At 35.9% G+C, this 22,755-nt stretch overlaps 1 protein-coding gene and 1 non-coding gene across 7 annotated transcripts in view; both read left to right on the top strand.

The window, feature by feature from the left end:
* ERBB4 (erb-b2 receptor tyrosine kinase 4) overlaps positions 1 to 14,910 on the top strand; it is a 1,290,018-nt gene extending 1,275,108 nt beyond the window's left edge. For 3 of the 6 annotated variants that reach the window (XM_010802290.4, XM_059878934.1, XM_024981492.2), the window contains 3 exons: positions 4,304 to 4,351; positions 5,159 to 5,456; positions 8,534 to 14,910. In XM_010802290.4, coding sequence (XP_010800592.2) covers positions 4,304 to 4,351; positions 5,159 to 5,456; positions 8,534 to 8,979 — 792 coding nt within the window. In that variant the 3' untranslated portion in view covers positions 8,980 to 14,910. The remainder of the gene's footprint in view (positions 1 to 4,303; positions 4,352 to 5,158; positions 5,457 to 8,533) is intronic. The other 3 variants (XM_024981511.2, XM_059878936.1, XM_024981504.2) reach the window with 1 other exon arrangement.
* A 7,174-nt stretch (positions 14,911 to 22,084) lies between these two features.
* TRNAC-GCA (transfer RNA cysteine (anticodon GCA)) lies at positions 22,085 to 22,156 on the top strand. Its single transcript has one exon. It is a non-coding gene; the product is annotated as a tRNA-Cys (tRNA).
* Positions 22,157 to 22,755: the final 599 nt, after the last annotated feature.

Below are 22,755 nucleotides of genomic sequence, written 5' to 3'. Positions count from 1 at the left end.
AAAAGTAGCATCTCATATAATCAAACTAGATAGATAAATGAGTGCATTAATAAACACATATAAACAGACAAAAAATATTTTGTGTAACATATATATTCACACACATGCACGTGTATGTGACAACTGCCTAAATTCAATAGGCTTCTCCAGTTCTTATTAGTTTGGGGAATGTGAATATATTTTGTTTGTTTTCTTCCAGTTGTCTTATGAAAAATGAAGATTCAAAATCCAAATGTCTCAAAGGCTGGTGTATTGAACTCAGTTGTAAAAAAGATAAAGAGTTACAGCCAAACATCAAAAATTGTTCATAATACAAAAAAAAAGGGCATTCTCTCTGTCCACTACCTGACCTGTGAAATGGAAAAATGCCCATCAGTGTTAAGGATGTATGCCAAAGAGGATAAAAAATTGAGAACTCTTCATACTTAAAATGTGCAAGTGTCCAGGTAATAAATCAGTGCTGATGGATTAGCACCATCATACAGAGACACATGCCATTTTAGTTAAAAGGATTTAGGGTGATTCTTGGCCCTAGAAACTTTAATCCTATGGCTAATATTGACAGTAACAATTATCTGAAGATTAAAAAAACTCTCATTAAGCACATCTTTAATTTAAATAGAAAGTAGGCGTTAAGCATGTACTTTTGTTTGTTTCCTAAGAAGATAGATTTGTATAATATTTTTTGAAAATATGATGGTTAACGATTCATCTATTTAACAATTTAAAATTTCACTGAGTTAACAAGGTAAAATTTCGTAGGAATAATATAATACTTTTAATTAAAACAATAAATATGAGAAATGCAGCACGTGTAATAAGACAAAGGTTCAAATTTTTATCGTTCAGTTGAAAAGTAAATTTTCGGACATGGTGTATGTAAATATCCATTTAATACTGTATTTGATATATTTGCTGACATTTGCCTTCTCTATAACCTCTGGGATTTGAGTCCAAGTTAATCATACAGTGTCCCAGTGATTACAGCCACAAATTAAACTTGACTCTCTTCATCACCCTTACATAGTTCCCCACCAGGAACAAGCTCCATATCACCTGCCAGTTTATAGCCCACCTCTTTCTATCTTTGTCCTGCTGACAATAAATCCCCTTGCCAGTTAATTGAACAGATGTACCCAGTGCTGCTTCCTGAAGATCCTCAAAGCCAGGCTTTGATAGACAGTTTAGAAAGTGGCACAATAAAATAACAAAAGCCTTTAAACTGAGAGCACTGCTTTGTTATGCTTAGGACGTTAAGGTCATTCCAGCTCATTCTGATCGTGGGGATCTTAATTTTTACTCAACCAATTTACTTGCAGCTGTCATTCTTTCCAGTATTAAAAGTTCAGCTCTTCAAGTGTGGGGAATTGGAGGGATGGTTGTGTGGGGAATGAGAAGAGCTTGTTACAAACTAAAAATGGCAAAAACAAGTAAAATCTGGCTTGGCTCTCAAGTACAAAAAGTTATTTTCAAAGCCTATAAATTATGACATAGTGATTAACATGTAATTTAAATATATTTAAACAACAATTATATCACATTTCCAGCCCAGCTAATTGGCCTCACAGATGTTCCCTTGTAGATGTATTGCCCTTCCAGGGAGATATGAATGAGGTGCTTTTTATCATGGAAAACAGAAAAAAAAGCAAATGGAAAAAATGGAAACAGAAACATAAAAAGCAGCCAGTAACCCTAAAAACAATGAACACTAAGGGGACTTTGCTTAGCATTTTTTCCTATTTTAATGGTAAAAACTAGGAAGAACATGAAGACACTCTTATTACTGTGATGGTATCTGGCAGTGTGTCCAGAAGCAGAGTTGGCTGGCTGCTAATGGAAAGACTTACAAATGCAGGACAGCAGATGCATTCAAATAAAGCATGGCCACACTTCCTGTCTTGGAACACACTAACTGCAAGAGGTCTAATTATTTTTAATATGATGCCTTTACAATTGAAGATGGCCTAGCCCAGATAATGAATATAGATAATAAAGTATTTCCTGATGAAGAATGACTTGTAAGTTATTCTTTTGGTCATTTCTCTCTCAAGTTTTATAAAATGCTAAACATGTAGCAGGCAGTGCTATTTTTTCAGCCACAATTCAAACATTACCCAGTATAACAACTCTTGCAAATAAGAGGTCAAAGGAACACTGGTGATTATGAATACTTTGAAATACTTTGCCTTTTAATATATAATCATAGAATTGAAATAAATTCACTCCATCCTCACTTTACTCTTGCTTTTTTCTTTCAACAATCTCAGGAAATGTTTGATCATACAATGTAAACTGGGAAAGGCCACTGGCCAAGCCTTTCCTAGTATATCATGGTATCTCCAGCATCTAACATAATCCCTATGCTTTTATCATATAAATTTAACAAATATTTACTAAATGTTTGCCAAATAATTCAAGTTTAATGAAAGGGTAAAGCCAAGATTGTAATATGATAAAGTTCCAACAGGCAGGTGTCATATTTTTGTACCAGCTTTCTATTTTAACATATCACTGTATTATATGAAAAATTTCTTTCTCAAATTTATGAACAAATGAATTAGATTTAATAACTTTCTGAAAGATAGCAAAATATATTTCAGGTGATGTGGAAGACAGATAAGCATTTAAAAATGCTTCTTTGATGAGAAGCTTTGGCAGTTTGATTGCTTGAATTTAAAAATATGATTTAGCAGGTGTGAACATTTAAATTTTATATATCCTCTACATTTGTATAATAGTGCAGAGTTTACAAAGCTTATTCATATGTGAAATACCTTATTTCTCCATTAAGAATAGGTATCTTCATTAAGAATAAGGTAAAGAGGCCAAGGACAAAAATGAGGTATTTCATGATTGACCACATCACTCATAATTGGGACTGGAGCTCAGTCCCAACAATACCATACAACAATCTGTCCACTCTACAAAGCTCCTCCTATGCATTGCATAACAAATATATCCAAATTTCCATGTTATATCCTTTAGTGTGATGTTAGTTATGTTACTAGAGAAAGAAAGAAATAAATATTTTCTATACCATCATGTAAGTGACTCAGTTATGGGCAGAGGTAAAATGTAAATTCAGTGTAAGTGTTCAGAGCTTGTCCCCTTAAGTTCAGAAGACTCAGTTAAGGAAAATTCTATTATCTAGTTGCTATTAATTTGTATTGAACAGTTAATCTCTGTGGGACCATATTCTTAGGTTGTTCTGTCAATCTGTAAATTATAAAAACATCGACCTGGAATAAGATTTAGCTCTGTTTTATAGATGTTTCAAGATGTTGTCTTTGAGGTTTATTTTAGTCATATCTGTTCACTTAAAGCCAGAAGGTATAGAATGAAAGGTTCACAAAACCAACTGTTTTTATCTTCATTATTCATTATCTCAAGTGCCTTGAAAAGTGCCTTGTGCATACACAGATGGTGGTTTCTCAAGAAATGTGCTTAATAAATAATTGGTATTTTATATACATATATGCTAAGAAAAAGAATTGGCATTCATATATCTCCTGTGCTTAGCCTAAAGAAAGTTATCCTTAATATTTTATCATATTTTTATACTGACTTTTATTTAACCCATAGGTTAGAGTTGTAAGCCATAAGAATATGTCTTTTTGTTTTTTTTTTCTAATTGCTATCTAATTTCAACTGATTCTAAATACATAAAAGTAATGTATGTAAAGCATGTTTCCAGGAAAGAAACCAATTTTTCAAGATTTTCTGCTGTTTGTTCACTTAAAAAGAGACTAATGAGAAAATATTATTTACCCTTTCTATAAGAAAAGGTTGAGAAGCTGACACTTAGCTGAAGTGATAAAGAATAAATGTAATTTGATAACAAAAATTATTCCAAGAAAATTGATATCTACTTCCATCTCTTTTTAGATAAGCTTCTTATAGGAGAAAAGTTAATGTGGTGATATGTGATCATTCCAGTCACCTAAAGTATAACAGAGGAAAGCATTCCTTGTTTATAACTCTAGTTTATTATTTACTACTTTTCCCTTTCTTTCAGGGTTCATCAGAAGAATATTTATTGTCAACATAATTTTTAATGCATTTAAAATTTTTCTTTTTAATTTTCCTTTACAAGGACTGAATTATATATAGTACTCTCAAAATATATAAATAAACGTTCTTGAGATCAGAGTACATAAAATTTTGCTGTTTAGCAAACATCACTGTTGTGCACATGTTCCCTATTGGTTCATACAACTCATGTGGCTTTTCTTTTTCTTTTCTTTTTTTTCCCATTCATATCACCTCTTATTATATCCATCATTCCATTTTTCTTTCCTATTAGAGTGAAATTGGACACAGCCCTCCTCCTGCCTACACCCCTATGTCAGGAGTAAGTATTTCACAATCAACCTTCATCTTTTAGGATTTTGGTCTTTGCCTACCATGTTTCCTCTGTCTCGTCTCACCATAATTTCCTCATTTTGCCTTTGCCAACAGTGAGTTAAGAATTTACTGTAGCTTGTGTAGCTGCCTATGTAGATATGTTTTATCTCAGTAGATAATCCAGAGCTAAGGTATCATTCATCCACAGTAGCTTTTGATTTTCATCTGAAAAATTTACCTGGGCTCATACATTATGCTTCTGGGTAAGGAGGTTATCTTTATGTCCATGATTATAGGTCTTGTGCTAAAAAGTCAGAATTTTGGTGATGATTTTCCAGTTATGTACTATAGACTCAAAATTATAGTAACAATAGACTAGAAGGCAGTAAGGAACTCTCACCATTCAAATGTCATCACTGGGCTTCTGTTCATAATGGCAACTGCCTATAGTTAATGACATTGCCATTTGTCTTGAAAATTCACTTTGAATTTTTACATTAAAAATAGGCAGTTGTGGGAAAGAATATGAAATACTTTTTATTAGACCATGTGTTAGGTGGTTAGTAAAATTAAAACATATATTTCCAAATTGTTTTCCCACAATTGATTTACTTTATAGGACAAAATTAGAATATTAGGTGTTTCTAGTCTATAACTCAGACTCATTAACTATTAGGGGGGAAAAAAAAACAATAAACTCTGACTTTGCTCTGAAAGACAAACTTCTGTATCCTTTTGGTTATTAACATCCATATTTTTGATTGCTATTCCTCCCAATAACTTTGGTCTCCAAATGTGTTTCTACTATTGACAGAACCAGTTTGTCTACCGAGACGGGGGCTTCGCTGCAGAACAAGGAGTGCCCATGCCCTACAGGGCCACCACCAGCACAATCCCAGAAGCCCCCATTGCTCAGGGGGCTACTGCAGAGATTTTTGATGACTCCTGCTGTAATGGCACCTTACGCAAATCCATGGCACCCCATGTCCAAGAGGACAGTAGCACCCAGAGATACAGCGCTGACCCCACAGTGTTTGCCCCAGAACGGAGCCCACGAGGAGAGCTGGATGAAGAAGGTTACATGACTCCTATGCGAGACAAACCCAAACAAGGTACAAACAGAATGCTCAGAAATGATTGACATTTGACATTTACTTTCATCAACATAAGCAAAGTCTAGAAGGGAAATTGCCAAACCATTTGCCTGTGTAACATTTGTGACCCACAAAAGGCCTAGACACTGCTACTCCTAGTAGGCTATCTGAATTAACAGCATCCACATCATCTAGGGGCTTTTTTAGAAACTGGAATCTCAGACCCCACTTGATTAGGAATCTGCATTTGAACAAGATCCCCAGGAGACTTTTATGCACAGTTAAGCTTGAGAAGCACTGATATAAACATAACTTTATTGGAGTACTTAAATGAGGCAGCATATCACAAGATTTCAGAACCCTTGCTCCACTGGTGATCATAAAAACTGGTATTATTGGTAAAAGTGTCCAAAGCTTTTGATGGCATCAATAAAAGATTTGATTGATGCATTAAAATGGTGTCATTTAAATGACCCAGCTTATTATAGGAAATTATGACTTCTGATAGGGTACATTTCAAAAATTAAAGTTCTGGCCCTCCATATACTTATATGTATACCATCACATCTTGAAAATATTCATAGTTTATGGTTTTAGGAAGCACAGCAATAACTTTACAAAGTTCGTAGTAGGCATGTTAAATATCCAAATAAATTTCAATTTTGAAAAAAACTCTTTCCTTCTATGTTAACAGCATCAGAAAAAAAGAGAAGATGGATGACTGTTATTAAAAACTGATGACTGTGTCCCAGAGTCTTAGTGTCACAGTAAATTATATTTTAAGACTCTGTATGAAGGTCCTTTATCTCCCTTAATATGTAGTTATATTCACTTTTGTAATATTCAGTTAAGGCATCACTAAGTACATATTATCAATAACCTATTAAAATATATCCACTTCCATATGTATGAAAATATTACTGTAATGAAGAATTGGAAGTTTGAGTAGCCTAGTAGTGACACAAATGTAGGTTTTGGGAAGATTTGGCAGATCCTTCAGAAAGTGGAATGTTCCCCGGGAAGATTCTCAACTCAACCATAAAACTATTCGTCTACGGAACCACATGGCTATACGAATTTGCATTAGGACAATAGATGAGCAGATTGCATTGAGAAAAGGTACCTTGAACCTTCCAAGAGAAAAGCAATTCAGTCTGTGTAGACTCACAGTAGGTAGACCATCCCCAGATTTTATCTCTGTGTACTAAGAAACCCACGTTTCTATAGAAGGTTATTCTATTCTAGCCCAGTTCTCAGAGAGCAGATAATTTTAGTATAGACATACCTATATTTTCAATGGAGAAATTTCAGGAATCTAGTAAGAAAAATCCAATTCTGACTCCCTTAAAGTTTTTCTTTTTTATATATTTTTCTTAAAATGACAGTAGCTTTGAGACCCATTCAAATTAAAACTTGTGATGAAGTATAAAGTTCAACCTACTCCTTCCTATAAGGGCAACAGTGAAAACCATGCCATAGAACAAGAAGATCTTTCAATATAAGTTAGGGAATTTGAATTCTACTTCAACGCTAATTGTATCCTTCATACATCATTTAATCCCAATTTTCTGTCTACAAAGCTAGAAAAATACAGTTTGCATGCCTTTTTCACAGGATTGTTGTGAGGATGAAGTGATAGTGCCTTGTAAGATACTGAACTATAATCTGTGAATTTGATGGTAGGATATTCATTATTATTATTACTTTTTGCTCAGTCCTCAGTCATGTCCAACTCTTTGTGACCCCATGGACTGTAGCCCACCAGGCTCCTCTGTCCATGGGATTTTTCATTACTGTCTCTTAACTTGCACATGATGCTAAATAGTTAACTATATCCAACAGCTCTATATCCAGGAAAAAATAACCCTGGATTGATAAGATTTTTCTCTCTATGTTGTCAAGTTTGGTATGGAGGATAGGAAGTTTGTTTCAGAATGGTAGTATCTCAACAAACAGGCCCTCTTCCTACCCTGACACCAAAATAGGAATAGCTAAAGTGTCATTTTTGTGCATATATTTAAAAAGAGGATATGCTACATATGTGTCGATATGTCTATGTATAGTCTACACGATAAACAAAGGGGTAGAATTAAACTTGAGGGAAGCAGTATTAACTAGCAGCATTTTTTAAAAAAATTCTAGGCCAATACCTATTCTAGATAAATTTATTATATTGAATCATACAAAATAGCTGCTCTAAGACTGGTTTCAACCTACAAAACAGTAATTTCATATGATTCAAACTGTAGTTTGCTATCTTATGATTATGATTAGCTACTGGAAATAAACATTACAATTATATTTATTGTTAAGCTTACGTACTATCAAGCAAGTCAATTTAAAAGCATGTTAGCTATTTATCTGATTTGATTAGTTAAGTCTTTTCCTTAGATGTTTTCTTCCCTGTGTGTTTATCTTTCTGAGGGAACATCTATAATCAAACCGTTATTACTTATGCAGACATTCCCAGCAAATACATAGACTAAGAAACACTATTCTTTTACTTCATTCATTTATTATGGCATGGAGTTAATCTTGATTTTCCAACACTATTTTTAGAATTCTCACTTCTCCACAGTTAAAGGCTATTTAATCCTGATAGGTTGTTTGATTTTCTAACAGAAATGAGTAACTTCTAAAAAACAGAAGCATTTAAACAACTGGCCCCATGTGTAGGAGTGTGAGTCGCTCAGTCGTGTCTGACCATTTGCGACCCCATGGACTGTACCCCGACAAGCTCCTCTGTCCAGGGACTTCTCCTGGCAAAGATACTGGAGTGGGTTGCCATTTTCCTTCTGCAATATGTAGGAGAGACAAATATAATTAGAGGGAAAGAAGAACGGTCTTTCCTTCTTTCTGAAGGACAGGAACTCTGACGTTGGCCCTGTTGGTGCCTTGTTTTGTCACTAACATGTTTTTGCCCACTTACTCGTCTTTCCTATGACAGTTGTAATCCACAGAATAGTTTTGGGGAAAATTCATGAAACCCGTGGCTTTATTGTTCTGGAAAAGGAAACTAACCGTCCTGTATAACCATGGCCAGAATTACATTTTCCAGAAAGTAGATGTTAACTGATACTTTTGTATTCCATCAGAATACCTGAACCCTGTGGAGGAGAACCCTTTCGTTTCTCGGAGGAAAAATGGAGACCTTCAGGCTTTGGATAATCCCGAATATCACAGCGCTTCCAGTGGTCCACCCAAGGCAGAGGATGAGTATGTAAACGAGCCGCTGTACCTCAACACCTTTGCCAACGCCTTGGGGAACGCCGAGTACCTGAAGAACAGCGTACTGTCTGTGCCAGAGAAAGCCAAGAAAGCATTCGACAACCCCGACTACTGGAACCACAGCCTGCCACCTCGGAGCACCCTTCAGCACCCAGACTACCTGCAGGAGTACAGCACAAAATATTTTTATAAACAAAATGGACGGATCCGGCCTATTGTGGCCGAGAATCCCGAATACCTCTCTGAGTTCTCGCTGAAGCCAGGCACTGTGCTGCCTCCGCCGCCCTACAGACACCGGAATACTGTGGTGTGAGCTCCGCAGTGGTTTCCGGGTGGAGAGACACACCCACTCTCATTTCCCGCGGCCTCTCTTTCTCTTGTTTTCTTCCTTCTACTCCCAAGGCCAGTAGTTTTGACACTTCCCAGTGGAAGCTATAGAGATGCAATGCTAATTTTGTGCTTATCTAACTTGAACATTAGAAGGAAGGACTGAAAGAGAAAGAGAGGAGGAACCACACTGCTTCTTCATTTCTCTGCATGGGTTGGCCAGGAGACTGGAACAGCTAGAAAAGGACACGCAAATAGGAGGCAATACTGCCTGCCGTCAAACTAGTTCTCCACGTCCCACACCCCACCATTTTTTTTCTTTTTATTCCTTCCTTCCTTTCTTTCAAAGCAGATGCTTGAAAGATCCAAGCTATCTGTTCCTATCTGCAGGAACTGATCCGTATATTTTCAACATCCCTGGTAATCCTAAGGACGTTTTCAGTAGAACAAAACGATAACCTTTTCTATAATGTATGATAGTAACTTAAGATTGAAAATCCAAACTCGTTCTCCACCAGTTTCTGTCTTGACAAGCAAGAATGGCCAACTCAGCCTTCATAATTTTTGAATCTTCATCCAAGTTATAACCAGTAATTATGTTTGGGGAGCTTTTTTATTTTATCACTTTGTTTTGCTTTGATCTGTTTCTTCATATTACTTTCTCCTATATCTTCAGCTTTAATTTGTAATTGCAAAGATTTTTACATCAAACCTTCTTAGGTGTTGCTATAAATTGAAAGAATTGTAAAAAGAGATATTTTAATATGGTGAAATGGCCACTATTTTAAATATACAGTCTTTAAAATTAGAAGGGGAGGCCAAGGTATTGGTCAAATATAACATTAAATCAAACTTTTGTGTTTTACAATATTGAATATGGATTCTCCTCCCTCCATTCCTGTATATTCTTCATTTTCTTCCCCTCTATGAAAGACAGTACTTGATAGGTAGTAATAATGTTAAGAATAGAAGGGAAACTAAGAGACAGTTGTACGTGGTTCATAAAACCTACTGACACTTTCAGGGGTGGTCCAATGGGGAATCCTTTGAACTGGAAGAAACACACTGGATTGAGTATGTCTACCTGACAGATACTCAGAAATGTAGTTTGCACTTGAGCTGTAATTTTATTTGTTCTCTTTCTGAACTTCATTTTGGATTTTGAATGAAGCAATATGGAAGCAACCAGCAAAATAACACATTTGAGTACATTTTTTTTTAAGAGCTAAGATAAAGAAAGACTGTGGAAATGCCAAACCAAGCAAGTTAGGATTTTGGAAGAATATCAGGGGATTATGGTAAAAGAGTCAGTACATGCTCCACATGTAATATCCCATTTTCTACATGAGGAAAGTTGTTCAGTTTATACACTCCATTTGAAGGAATGCAAGTAAGGATTGGCTTAAATTCCATGGAATTTTTAGTATAAGACTCATTTATATTAAGTGGAAGGTAACTTTGCACATAAATTGGTATAACAAAAAGAAATAAACAAACATTCACTGCTTTAGATAGATCCTTGGGTTAAAAGTTGTAAATAAATGTGAAAAAAGTTTCTCATGTAATTATTTTAATATACAACGTACTACCCTTTTGATACGTTATATAACTCTTTTTCTTCAAACAGCATCCTAGTTCTAGAGCCATCTTTATTGTGTATCATTTTGAAGAATACCTATTGAGTTAAGATGAGCAATAGAAACAAAGGATAGGGTTGAGTTTTCAGAAAAATGGAGGCCTCAGGTCAGCAGTTAGAAAAATTGGATATAAATCTGCCCCTTCTGGGAAAATCTGCCCCAATTTATTTGGAATTTTGTAAACTATATTTCTTTCCAGGGATAAAATATTAGAATTTGAATGTATCACCTGGTGGTGGTAGTTTAGTCACTAAGTTGTGTCCAACTCTTGCAACCCCATGGATTGTAACCTGCCAGGCTCCCCCATCCATGGGATTCTCCAAGCAAGAATACTGGGAGTGGGTTGCCATTTCCTTCTCCAGAATGAATCACCTAATTGAAAACAGACTGAAAATCTCCATGGAAAACAGTAGGGGAAAAAATGACAAGAAATCTAGGTTTCTGCCTATTTTGAAAAAGTAAGTCTCTCCACCCATTCAGCTCCCTTATTTTTCAACTCATATTTATTTATAGTCTACTAAAAGCACTGTGTTATGTGGGGAACACCCAGATAAATGCAATACTATCCCTAACTTTAAAATTTTACAATTAAAATGTATTTGGAATGACATTTAATTTTTTTTATAATTCAAAGAATACAATTGCATGGACTCTTTTTTGAACAATCATATAAAATCAGCTGTTTGTTAAAAGATCTTCTGTGAACTCATCTGGGACATGAGTGAAACGTCCTACAAGTTACTGAAGGTAACACATAGGATAGTTTCAGTGTTATCATCCAAACGCAAACTGGTCTAGAAGGGTATTGTATCACTGGCTAAGTGTCATTTCCGGATTCTAACTTAACCATTAAATCAGCAGTAGATGTTGGTTTTTGCCCAAGAACATTGCAGACATTGGAATTGATTTCTTCTGAAGTTGTGAAAAGTGAGGGAAACTAAAAGAATGAGGTCGAGTAAGGAGGCGTTTTTTGAGAGGTCTTACAGTGAAGTTCAAACATGAATTTCCCAGGGATGAAGACAGAATGATTCAGGGCCACAGCCTAAGAGCTCAGAGTTCTTCTACCCAGTCAGAGGAGTCTCCAGGAAAAGCAGTCCTCACATCATCATTTATAGAAGTTTAGATAGAAACCTCTTTTTCTAGATAAATCTGTACCAACTTATCACTGACAGTATCCTTGTTGGATACTAGAGCTTGACTTTTTCTCCTGATTTACGATATTCATACAGTTTTTTGGGGAAAATGACAAGCAGAATCACTTAGAGAAGGAAAGAAAATTATTTTACTGTTAAGGTAATAGAAGTATATTTAGTAAAGGTAGTATCTCCTTCATCCTAGGAACATAAGACTTATGTAAAACAGGTACTAATAACTGGAGATAGATGCACGTATAATCCAAAATGACCTAAAATGCTTCACAAGAATCTAATTGTTCCTTTTGAATGATTTCTCTAGTACATACTTGATTTCAGTTGTTTTAAGAGTTTCTCTTTTGTTTTATTTTTGTCCCCCAGGAAAACATATTTCAAAGTGTATGAGAGGGAGAAAAAAAAAGTTTATTTGTTCCAAAGAATAACTCACTCGACTCAATAGAATGAAATTTTAAAATACCAATTAAAGCCTTCAAAGTGCACTGGGATATCAGGCTAGTTGTATTAATGCAAATATGCAGAACCAATTAAGTAAATTTGAAGAAAATAGTCAAATTACACAGACTGTATTTTTTTTAATCATCAAATCTTGTAGCTTAGACCTATCTTGGGGAATCTTATTTCCAGGTAAGAAAAACTGTATAACTAATTGGTTGTTCAGGGCAGTAGTTCTTAGATAGGTAAGAAAAGATGTCTTCTGAACCAAGGTAGACCCAAAACCACAAAGCATCCTGAACCACAAAAAGGTGCTTGAACTACTGGATAACAGTTGATTTTCAAATTACTAGTGGCACAGTTGAGGAGCAGAGTTCTTTCTTGAGTAATATTCTTGACATGGAATAAAAAATCAAGCAAAACTCAAATCAGATTAAAATGTATAAAGCAAAAATTTGAGTTTGTTTTCTTAGTAGATCAGGAAGAATGAATATTTGTAGCTGGAGAAGAGAAATAGTGTTATTTTAAGTGTATAATGTATATGTTAATACCTTGTAAATCAGGACTTGGCATGAAGATCATGTATATTTCCAATGCCTAGGACAAACCAGCAGGACTGTGAGGTTCTGCTCGTAGATGAAGTTGGAAGGGTTATCAACATGCTTTTTGAAGTGTCAAAAATTAAAAAAAAAAAAAAAGGAAATTGGTTAAGCTTGACAGGGAAGGATGTAAATACATGTTTTTCTAGAGCTATCTAAACTTTATTTCAAAACTTGAATTATTCATCCATCTATAAATGTTGATTATTTAACTAGTATATGTAGTTCATAAGGTAATAGAAAAGGTGACCATGAGAGCTTGTATATATCTGGGCAGAACCATGATAATGCTGTAAGATGTAGATTTAGTTAGGTTAAGATATGTTAAATGATTTTAATACTATCAAACTAGGAAACTAATCACAAAAATAATGTAGCAAAATAAAATGCAGGATATGAAGATGTAGGATGGATTTTGTGTAGTAAAAAAATGTTTGTCACTTAAATTTATTATTTGTTAGGTTTAGCTGAAAGTAGGCATGTAAAAAGTGAGTTTCACTAATGAAAACTTGCTTTAAAGCATTACAATTCTTTTCCCATTCTCTTATTCCTTGACTGCTTGTAAAATGTTTTCCATGTAAAGAGAAAATTTTCAGATTTGTTTTGCAAAACACCACCTTGTAGCGTTTAACAGGCAAATATGACTTTAAGTAAGAATTTTCAAAATGAAGTGAAGGAAATGAAAATGTTCTATTACCTTATGCAAAGACAAAAGAATGAGTGGCACCATATAGCAAACAAACAAAATGCATTTAATTTTGTGATATATCCTTTCTTTTTTCCATGATACCGTCCCATTTCCAAAAAGAATCCAAGGAATTTATTAACAATATTCTGAGAAATAAATACTAAAGCAAGCTGCTGTATTTCCATTATTTTGGACTCTAGTTAATAACCAGATAATTTTTAATAGGACCGATGAGAACTAGTTAATAACCAGATAATTTTTAATAGGACTGATGAGAATTTCGGGTGGATAAGTGTCTAGTTGTCGAAAAGCCAGAAAAGTAAATCTGCTGTTTATGCTGAAGGCAGAGAATTCTGCCTGGCCTCTCAGTATGAAAGTGAAAGAAAGTGAAAGTGAAGTCGCTCAGTAGTGTCCAACTCTTTGCGTCCCCAGGTGTCTGCATGGGTACAAGACTGTCCTTTAAAGGCTTCTCAGTATATATGGCCTTTAAAGGACAGTCTTGTACCCATGCAGACACCTAAAGGCAGACTCATATCTTCTGCCATTTGCTTAAGAAGGAATAATATTACAGAGATATAGACTGGACATCATTTTAGAGTAACAGTATCAATGGAGACCTTGATGTTGTTTATACCTCTGGGTAGAAGTATTACAATCTTTTATAATCCCAGAGAAACTTTGCAAGAGTTGTTCTTTCCACAATTGCAAACATGAAGCTCTCGTGGGCACCATGTTGGGTGAGGAGCCCTTGTGTTTTTATATGGAAACAATTTTTCACACCATGGGCTGCTTTGTTCTTTTCATTAAAAAAGAAGTCTCTGTAAAAACTAAGTAAATAAATAAAATTTAGACCCTTGATTCAAGTCCCCTGATTTTATAGAGTTGCAAAAATGTAAGACATGTCACTTTTGCAGACCCCTGCCTCACCTCTTCAGAGTCAGGTGATCTTTAGGGCACAGAAATGCTTCTCTAGTCATGAGCTGAAAAGACTCTAAGCCCTAATTTCATGGAGGTATTCACATGCTTACCCTGGAAAATACTCTTTGATAGTCAGGTCTGCAAGTAAGTGATTATCTTGTTAGAAATCACAGAAAAATTCATTTTTCTCTGGACATTATAGGAAAATCCTGGCCTTACTTCTTTTCCTATTGGCATGGTTACTCTGTTTTCCTCACTTACTGCCACCTCAGTTCAAAGTGGCCCTCATGATGCTGTGCCTGTCTCAAGCCATAATAGAACTCTGAGGTCCCACACGTTGCTTTGTGAAATACTGATTTAGCCTCTGCCCTCAAACGTCTGACTTTTCCATAAAAGGTACTAACAATCTGGACATTGTTTAAATTATTTCTTAAATAAATGACTGCACAGAGTATGCTTTATGTAATTAAAATTATGCTTTTCCATGAAGATTGAGTCTCTTACTTCGTCCTTTGTAAGAATTCGTCAGCCTGTGATGAATCTTGAAACACATATGTGCACATACATTTGGTAGGTTTTAGATTTAATCATTTCATAAAAACTTTACATTCTAATAAGTTATTATGCCAGCAAAGTATTGACTTTATTTATCTTACTTTGCTCCTGATTGCAAATATTTTACAGCTGCTTTATGTTTGTGTGTGTGTGTGTGTGTGTGTGTGTGTGTGTTTTCCATAACGAAGAGTCTTATAATGGTAAAGACTATTCAGCTCCGAGAACCACCTGTAACTCTTTACTGGATCGTTCATCCATCTGACAAATATATAATGAATGCGGTTTCACAGAAACGAAAGTCCATGTTGTCTAATAAATCGCCATTTTTTTCTCTACTTTTGCTCTTTCAGGACATTTTTCTTTCAGTGCTCTAAGAATTTTACCTGTATCACCATGACATGTGGTTATATTTGCTCAAATATACAAATACAAGAAAACAAAATTTCATACCTGTAGGCAATAGCCTAACTTGTCCAAACCACTTTGCCTTTACTGCTATTTTTATCCCTGATGTGTAGCTGTTTTTTCCCCAGGCCTGTAGCTGTTTTGAAGGAAAGCAAATCATACCTCCTAAGTAATGACATCACCTGATTCTTGAGTATCATTTCCAGATTTTTCAGTTAATGGTGGGGGTGGGTGGGTGGGGGTTGTACCTTTTCCCTAATGTGAGAGTCATTTTCCTGTATATTTCTGGATCTCTCAGGGGCTGGGTGGGGGGAGCGAGGGGGTTACAGCATAGCACTCCAAGAATCCTTTGGGATTACTTCAGTAATCAACTGCGGAAGTTATTTTCTAAGTGTAGATATGTAAGCTGTTCTTTTAAAGTAAGGTACTTTGGAATATGTAGCATAAATTGGTACTGCTGTTAAATGGGTCGATTATTAAACTGAGCAGCTGTGCGAGGGCAGCTAACTTTGAATGCACATCTCACTGGCTGGTGTGCCTACATCTCTTGTTGTGAGCACCAGGAACTTGAGTTCCTGCAGGTCAAAACTGCATTTTCACACGACCTGACTACTTGTTCATCTTTCTTGAGCACCATTACAGTAAGGTCAAATGAAAATGAAATTGATCTGCTAGATAGTTCAGAGCACAAAAATAAATAAATAAATAATAAGTCACATGAAATCCTCTCTCAAGCACTCATCTCATACATGCATCAGAGTAGTTGACTAAGATCAGTTCAGGTGATAAAGGGAGACACTTTACCAAAAAGGCAGAGGCTTAAGGTATTATATACATTTGTATTCATTTCCTTATGTTCTTAACTTGTAAACAGAAAACAAGCCCTCTCTCTTCTGAAGTATCTTCAAAGGACAGGGGTGCAAGAATACCTAGCTGGTAAGCCATTGATGTTTCATTTAAATCCCAGTGTTCAAAGTTAGCTGCCTTTTTGAAATAAACAAAAACTACTACTGTATGTTTGAAAATGTGAATAGTATTTTTATAGCTTGTTAAAGACATGGCTAGTTGCATTTGTAAATAGGGATACTGTTGCTTTGATTTTCCTCTGTGGACATCTTTATTTGGAACATAATTGTCTTTAGGGTTGATTTGTATATAAATAATTGGCTTGTGATTGTTTTTTTGGGTTGGAAGTTATTCTGACATTACTTGTGATTCTGTGTTCAGCACTATGGTGACGTGTTCAACCTCTGCACTCGCTTACACAATAGGATATGCCAATTGTGTGTGGTGTAATGTTATTTTGATTTTTTTTTCTATTTTATCTATGAAGGATTATGCACTTAACACATACTAACTTTTTTAATGTTAGGTATATTTTTAGTATAATTTCCCTTGTTCTTTCCTCCCTTCCAGCCTTTCACCCCATCCTCCTTCCCTTCTCCCATTTTCTGTTGTTATTTGAGAATGAGGGACAAACAGTATTTTAAATTTCTGTAATTAGGCTTTTCTGTTAGTTCTCAAGGATCCTCTCTTGGCTCTTGGGAAAGAATTGTACCTGTACAGGCAATTATAGAATGCGACCTGCTTTGCCTCATTCCATACTGATCATCCCAGCTGAACAATTTGAAAACTGTTCTGCCTTTTTGTTACATGAATCTGTCAGAAATATATTTTTAATTTAATATAAATGAAATTCAATAAAATATGAAACAAATGTTCTCTTCTGTGTCAGAAATATGTTATAAGAAAAGCCAATTGAAGAAGAAGAAGATTTGTTCTAGATTTAATAATCAGAAGATGTGAAAATGGGCTTATTTTTGTCCATATTTATGAACCTCATTAATGATTCTTCAGAACCCTTTGGTTGTTTGGAATGTAACACATTCCATATGTTTTTACCGTCTAGCACAAAAGCCTATTGACGTGTGCAGATTCATTCATCTGTGCAGACTTAATTCACCATGGTTGGTTTGTTGCTTTGGGAATTTAAAAAATTATGAAATATTTGGTAAGTTGTATCCAAATAACATTAATATTTTTATGATTTTTTCCTTTCTGCACTCATTTTAGTTTATAAAAATGGTGCCAGCAAATCTTTTGTTATAAGGAATATCAAATGCTAGTACCATGCTTGAAGTTAGGGAGAGAAAAAGGGACTATAAACAGTCAGTCACTGAGATGATTTGGGACAAGCCCATGGAAAGAGGGGAGAGTGATTTCAGAGACATTAATGATGTGAATAAGATCCTCTCCCAACACCTTTTTTTTTATTCTAACTTTTCTATTTTAATTATTGTTTCTTAATCCTTTATATTCCAATAATTTCTCATTCAACACAATTACTCTTTCAAACTATTTTGGTCATTTGAATACAAATGGTGTCAACTGAAAGAGTGAACAAAAAATATATATTTTCAAATATTTTGAAATAAGTTCTCTTTAACTTGCTCAGTTATAGATCTTTAAATATCCTGTTGATTAGACCTCTGCTATTTGCATGGACATGAACACATTCTCTCCCTTTAATATTTTGATCTGTTCTTTTGTGATCATTGTCATTTCACTGTGTTCATGGTGAGATACATCAACTTTTACCCAATGATAGCCTAAGGAAGAGGGAGAAACAACTTGCATTTATTATTGCTTTAATATCTTAAAAAGTAGAGTTGACACTTCCAGTGGCATCATGTGAGTTCTTTCACAGTAGTTGTAATACCTACCAATTGTACAGTGCTTGAGCATGTATTAGTCCGCATATGTAGGTTTTTGACTCACCACACTGTTTTGAGATATTACTAAAATAGCAGTCATCTAGATAAGAAAATAAGACTAAAATAACAAATCTAGAGTCAAGTGACCATCTCTAAGTGGTAGTCCTCACCCTAAAAGCAGCATCTTCTGATTGAAGTATCTTTCTTTCCTCCACTTAGTTAAACACTTCTCTTTCTCCTGCTACTGCAGAGAAATCTCATTTTGATTGGAGAATAATTCATGCTGACAAATTGACTCAATTCAAGGACCCCAGAGGTCTTCATTAGTCCTTTGATGACTGCCCTGAAAACTTCACTCAAACTACCCTGGAGCAAGTCATTTTTGATGAAGAAACTGGTTCTTTTCACTCAAGAAAGATAAATGCAACATAATCACAAGTAAAAAGATTTTTTAAAATGACCATGTGGGGAGCCTACTAGTAGAGTCTCCTTTTTCAGGGTCTTAGAAATCTGCTCAGTAAAAGCACCACTAATCCCCCAACATATATCAGAGAATATGGCATAGAACTATCCCTAGCTCTAGCAATGTTATTACATATGGTAATGTTTAAAGAAAGAGAAACTTCACATCAAACACCTAATTCATAAGTAAGACAATAAATTTTCTAGGGTTTACTAAATGGCCACTGGAAGCAACTTCTGAAATACAGCATACAATCTGATCCTGAACCAATGTCAAAACTTCAATTAGGGAATTCCCTCGTGGTCCAGTGGTTAGGCTTGGTGCTTCCACTGCTGGGGCCCCAGGTTTGATGCTAGGTTGGGGAACTAAGACCCTGCAAGCCAGCTAGATATCTACCTATATTTATGTATTTATTGATCTCTCTCTCTCTCTCTCTATATATATATATATATACACACATATATGTTTGTATACATATAGAAAAGTAATATGGAGAAAACATATTAAAATATTTAATGATATATTTATATATTGCAAAGTTTTATACAGAATTTCTGTTTTCAAGCAATTTCATCACAAGCCCCAAGATGTATATCATAGAACAAGTTACACTCATAAAACTGTAAACTGAGCAGGTGCATAGTTAGCTAATTGTATTTCCCTCCACAGTATTATCAAGCTGTACAATGAACTATAGGGAGCAAACCCACTAGATAACCATTTTAAGATTAGAAACAGAAGACTGTCACCCAGATAGCAATTTTAAAGCTATAAACAGAACGATTCAGCACAAGATAGCAATCAGGAGACTAAACCAAATGGTACTCATGGGAATGTGAATATTGAAATACCTGTTATTGCAAGTTACCCATAGATTCTTAAAAGAAAAATACCCATCTTGCAAACCTGTTTCTATTTACTTGTATTTTGAAGATAAGTATTGTGTGTTCTACAAAATAACATATATCCAATCTTTCTGTCTCTTTTAGAAACAAAGGAAAACCAAGATTCCAAGCTTTAAGGACATATTCTATTAGTAGCCCATGGATCCCTAGGGCAAGAGGCACATACGTATCATAAGATATCCTTAGAATAAAACCTTAATATCTCATCCTAGTTACCTTAAATATTTTATATCATCTTCTTATGTGTATTATTTGGATTTACTCAATCATCTTGCCTTTACTGTGTAAAGGCATTATATTTATATGGACTTCCAGCCCATATAACAACATTAAAATAGTAATAGACTTTGATTGAAAGCTTCCCATATGCCTGGCCCTCTGTTAAGAACATTGTACTCATCGTCTCATTTAATGTTCACTACATCCTTACAAGTTATTATTATTTTCCTCTTTTCATAAATGAGGAAAGTAAATTTTAGTAAGGTTAAAAAGCTTTTCCAGGCTGCAGAAAAAGTGGTCATTCCTGGGACATAAATCCACTTGACATCAAAATAACTTATCCTGCATACTAAATTATATTTCTCTTATAATATTTATAATGAAGTAGCAAGCATTATTTTTCTTCAAATATTCAAACTCAGATGTGTGATGCTGCTGCTGCTGCTGCTAAGTCGCTTCAGTCGTGTCCGATTCTGTGCGATCCCATAGACGGCAGCCCACCAGGCTCCGCCGTCCCTGGGATTCTACAGGCAAGAACACTGGAGTGGGTTGCCATTTCCTTCTCCAATGCATGAAAGTGAAAAGTCAAAGGGAAGTCGCTCAGTCGTGTCTGACTGTTCGCTACCCCATGGACTGCAGCCTACCAGGCTCCGCTGTCCCTGGGATTCTCCAGGCAAGAGTACTGGAGTGGGGTGCCGTTGCCTTCTCCGACGTGTGATAAACACATTTTTTTTCTGTAGTAAAATTTAATTCCCTTCCCAAATCTCCAGTTTATTTAGAGGCAGAAAAAATAAACTGACCAATTAAATTTTTAAAAAATTAATCTGAAAGATAGTTGACCAGTTTAAGATTCTTCCCCATTACTTGTTCTCATATGTGACATCTAAATTCCCAGACGTATATTAGTAGGAATTTGCAAGATTCTGTAACCATGATAAACAACACTGAAATATCACTGACTTACCACATAAAGGCTTATTTCTGCTGTGTGTCTGACAGCTTTCTTTTTTCTTTTCTTTTTTGGCTTGTGGTATTTTATTTTCCCAAGCAGAGACTGAACCTGTGCCCTTGGCAGTGAAAGCTGAGTCCAAACCACTGGACAGCCAGGGAATTCCCCTGATGGCTTGCTTCTAAATGATGCCTTAAAAGGCCAGCCAGGCTTTATTTTGTGGATCATCTATCTCTGCATATGACCTCCACAATCTCTGTAATAGAAAAAAGACTGCTGGATAGTCAAAAAATTTTATCCTGCCACAACTTAGTGGTGACATATCATAGTCCATCGCTTAAAACTAGTCACTCGGTCCCAGCCAAGTTCAAGAGAGCTTTGGGAATACAAATATATTGAGTGAACATAAATTTTTCTGCTGCATGATTGATGTAGCTTTATGACAATGGAGGGAAATGTCTAGCCTTGACCAATATCTCATAATAGCATCTGTTAGAATATACACTATAGCTCTGATTGTTGGTAATGATCATTCTTTTAGTCTGTCTTCCACTGTGATATCTATATTCCCATCTGGTATCTGGCCATTTGGTCCAATGCAGTCCACAGTCATATGCCTTTAATGTGACCATGGTGCTCAGATTCCCTTACAAATCCCTGGACCTTTTTAGAGGAAATAGTAAAAGTGCTGTTTGCACTATTTGACTTCTAAAGTGGCTCAGTGGTAAAGAATCTGCTTTTCAATGCAGGAGACACAGAGACCCAAATTAGATCCCTGGGTTGGGAAGATCCCCTGAACAAGGAAATGGCAACCCACTCCAGCATTCTTGCCTGGAAAATTCCATGGACAGAGGAGCATGGTGGGCTATAGTCCATGGGGTCGCAAACACACAACTGAGCTCACATGGGCACATACACACTACTTGGAAGCTCTGAAAAGTTTGTTCTGCTACCTGAGTCTCCCCAGACTGACACATCTACTGACACACATTGGTTTACTTCTAAACAAAGGACAAGTGAAATTCTGTGAGACCCCTTTCTCAGGCTTCCTGAAAAAGGATGTAATCATTTGCATTTCCAAAACTGACCTAAGGGAAGGTACAAAACAAAATCATATTTCTATGAACAGAATCAGATTCTATTGATGAACATTAGCCAGAATCTATTGTTTTTTTCTTCATCTCAAGTCTTCTTTTCCAGGTCAGAAATGTCTTATAGATTTAAAAGTAGAATAGAGAAGAAATTTAAAATCCAAGATTTGTTCTGAATCTGCTTTCCATGGTAACATGGAGGTCTCCTATCTTGCAGCCTGAAGAACAATTCCACATTAGTTCAAAGAAATTGTGGAAGAAGGGGGAGAAAAACAATTATGTACTAGGTAATGTGCTAAGCTAATCATATGAATTATCATTTTATAAATTGTAATTTAAGGGCACTATTTTTAAAATGGGCTTCCCTGGTGGCTCAGAGGTTAAAGCATCTGCCTGCAATGCAGGAGACCTGGGTTCGATCCCCGGGTTGGGAAGATCCCCTGGAGAAGGAAATGGCAACCCACTCCAGTAGTCTTGCCTGGAGAATCCCATGGACGGAAGAGCCTGGTGGGCTACAGTCCATGGGGTCACAAAAGAGTCAGACATGACTGAGCGACTTCACTTTCACTTTCATTTTTAAAATATTTGTTTTATTTGGCTGTGTTGGGTCTTAGTTGCATCATGAGGGATTGTCCATTGCGGTGCATGGACTTTATACTTATGGCATGTGGGCTCAGCAGTTTCAGTCATGTGGGCTCTCTAGTTGTGGTACACAGGCTCTGGAGTGCACAAGCTCAGTACTAGGAGCTCGCAGGCTTAGTTGCTCCCTGGATGTGGGATCTTAGTTCCCCAACCAGGGATTGAACCCTCGTCCTCTGCATTCGAACGTGAATTCTTAACTACTGGACCACCAGGGAAGTCTCAAGAGCTGTATTTTAAAATTTGCTGCATTCTGAGGATGATGACTGAGTGACTAAACTGACTGACTGACTGATGATGGTTCAGTTCAGTCGCTCAGTCGTGTCTAACTCTGCCACCCCAATGACTGCAGCATGACAGGCTTCCCTGTCCATCACCAACTCCTGGAGCTTAC

This window comes from Bos taurus, chromosome 2 (assembly GCF_002263795.3).
Source record: "Bos taurus isolate L1 Dominette 01449 registration number 42190680 breed Hereford chromosome 2, ARS-UCD2.0, whole genome shotgun sequence".
NCBI lineage: Eukaryota > Metazoa > Chordata > Mammalia > Artiodactyla > Bovidae > Bos > Bos taurus.
Note: the sequence above shows the minus strand (reverse complement) of the source record. Positions and strands in the feature narration are given on the sequence as shown.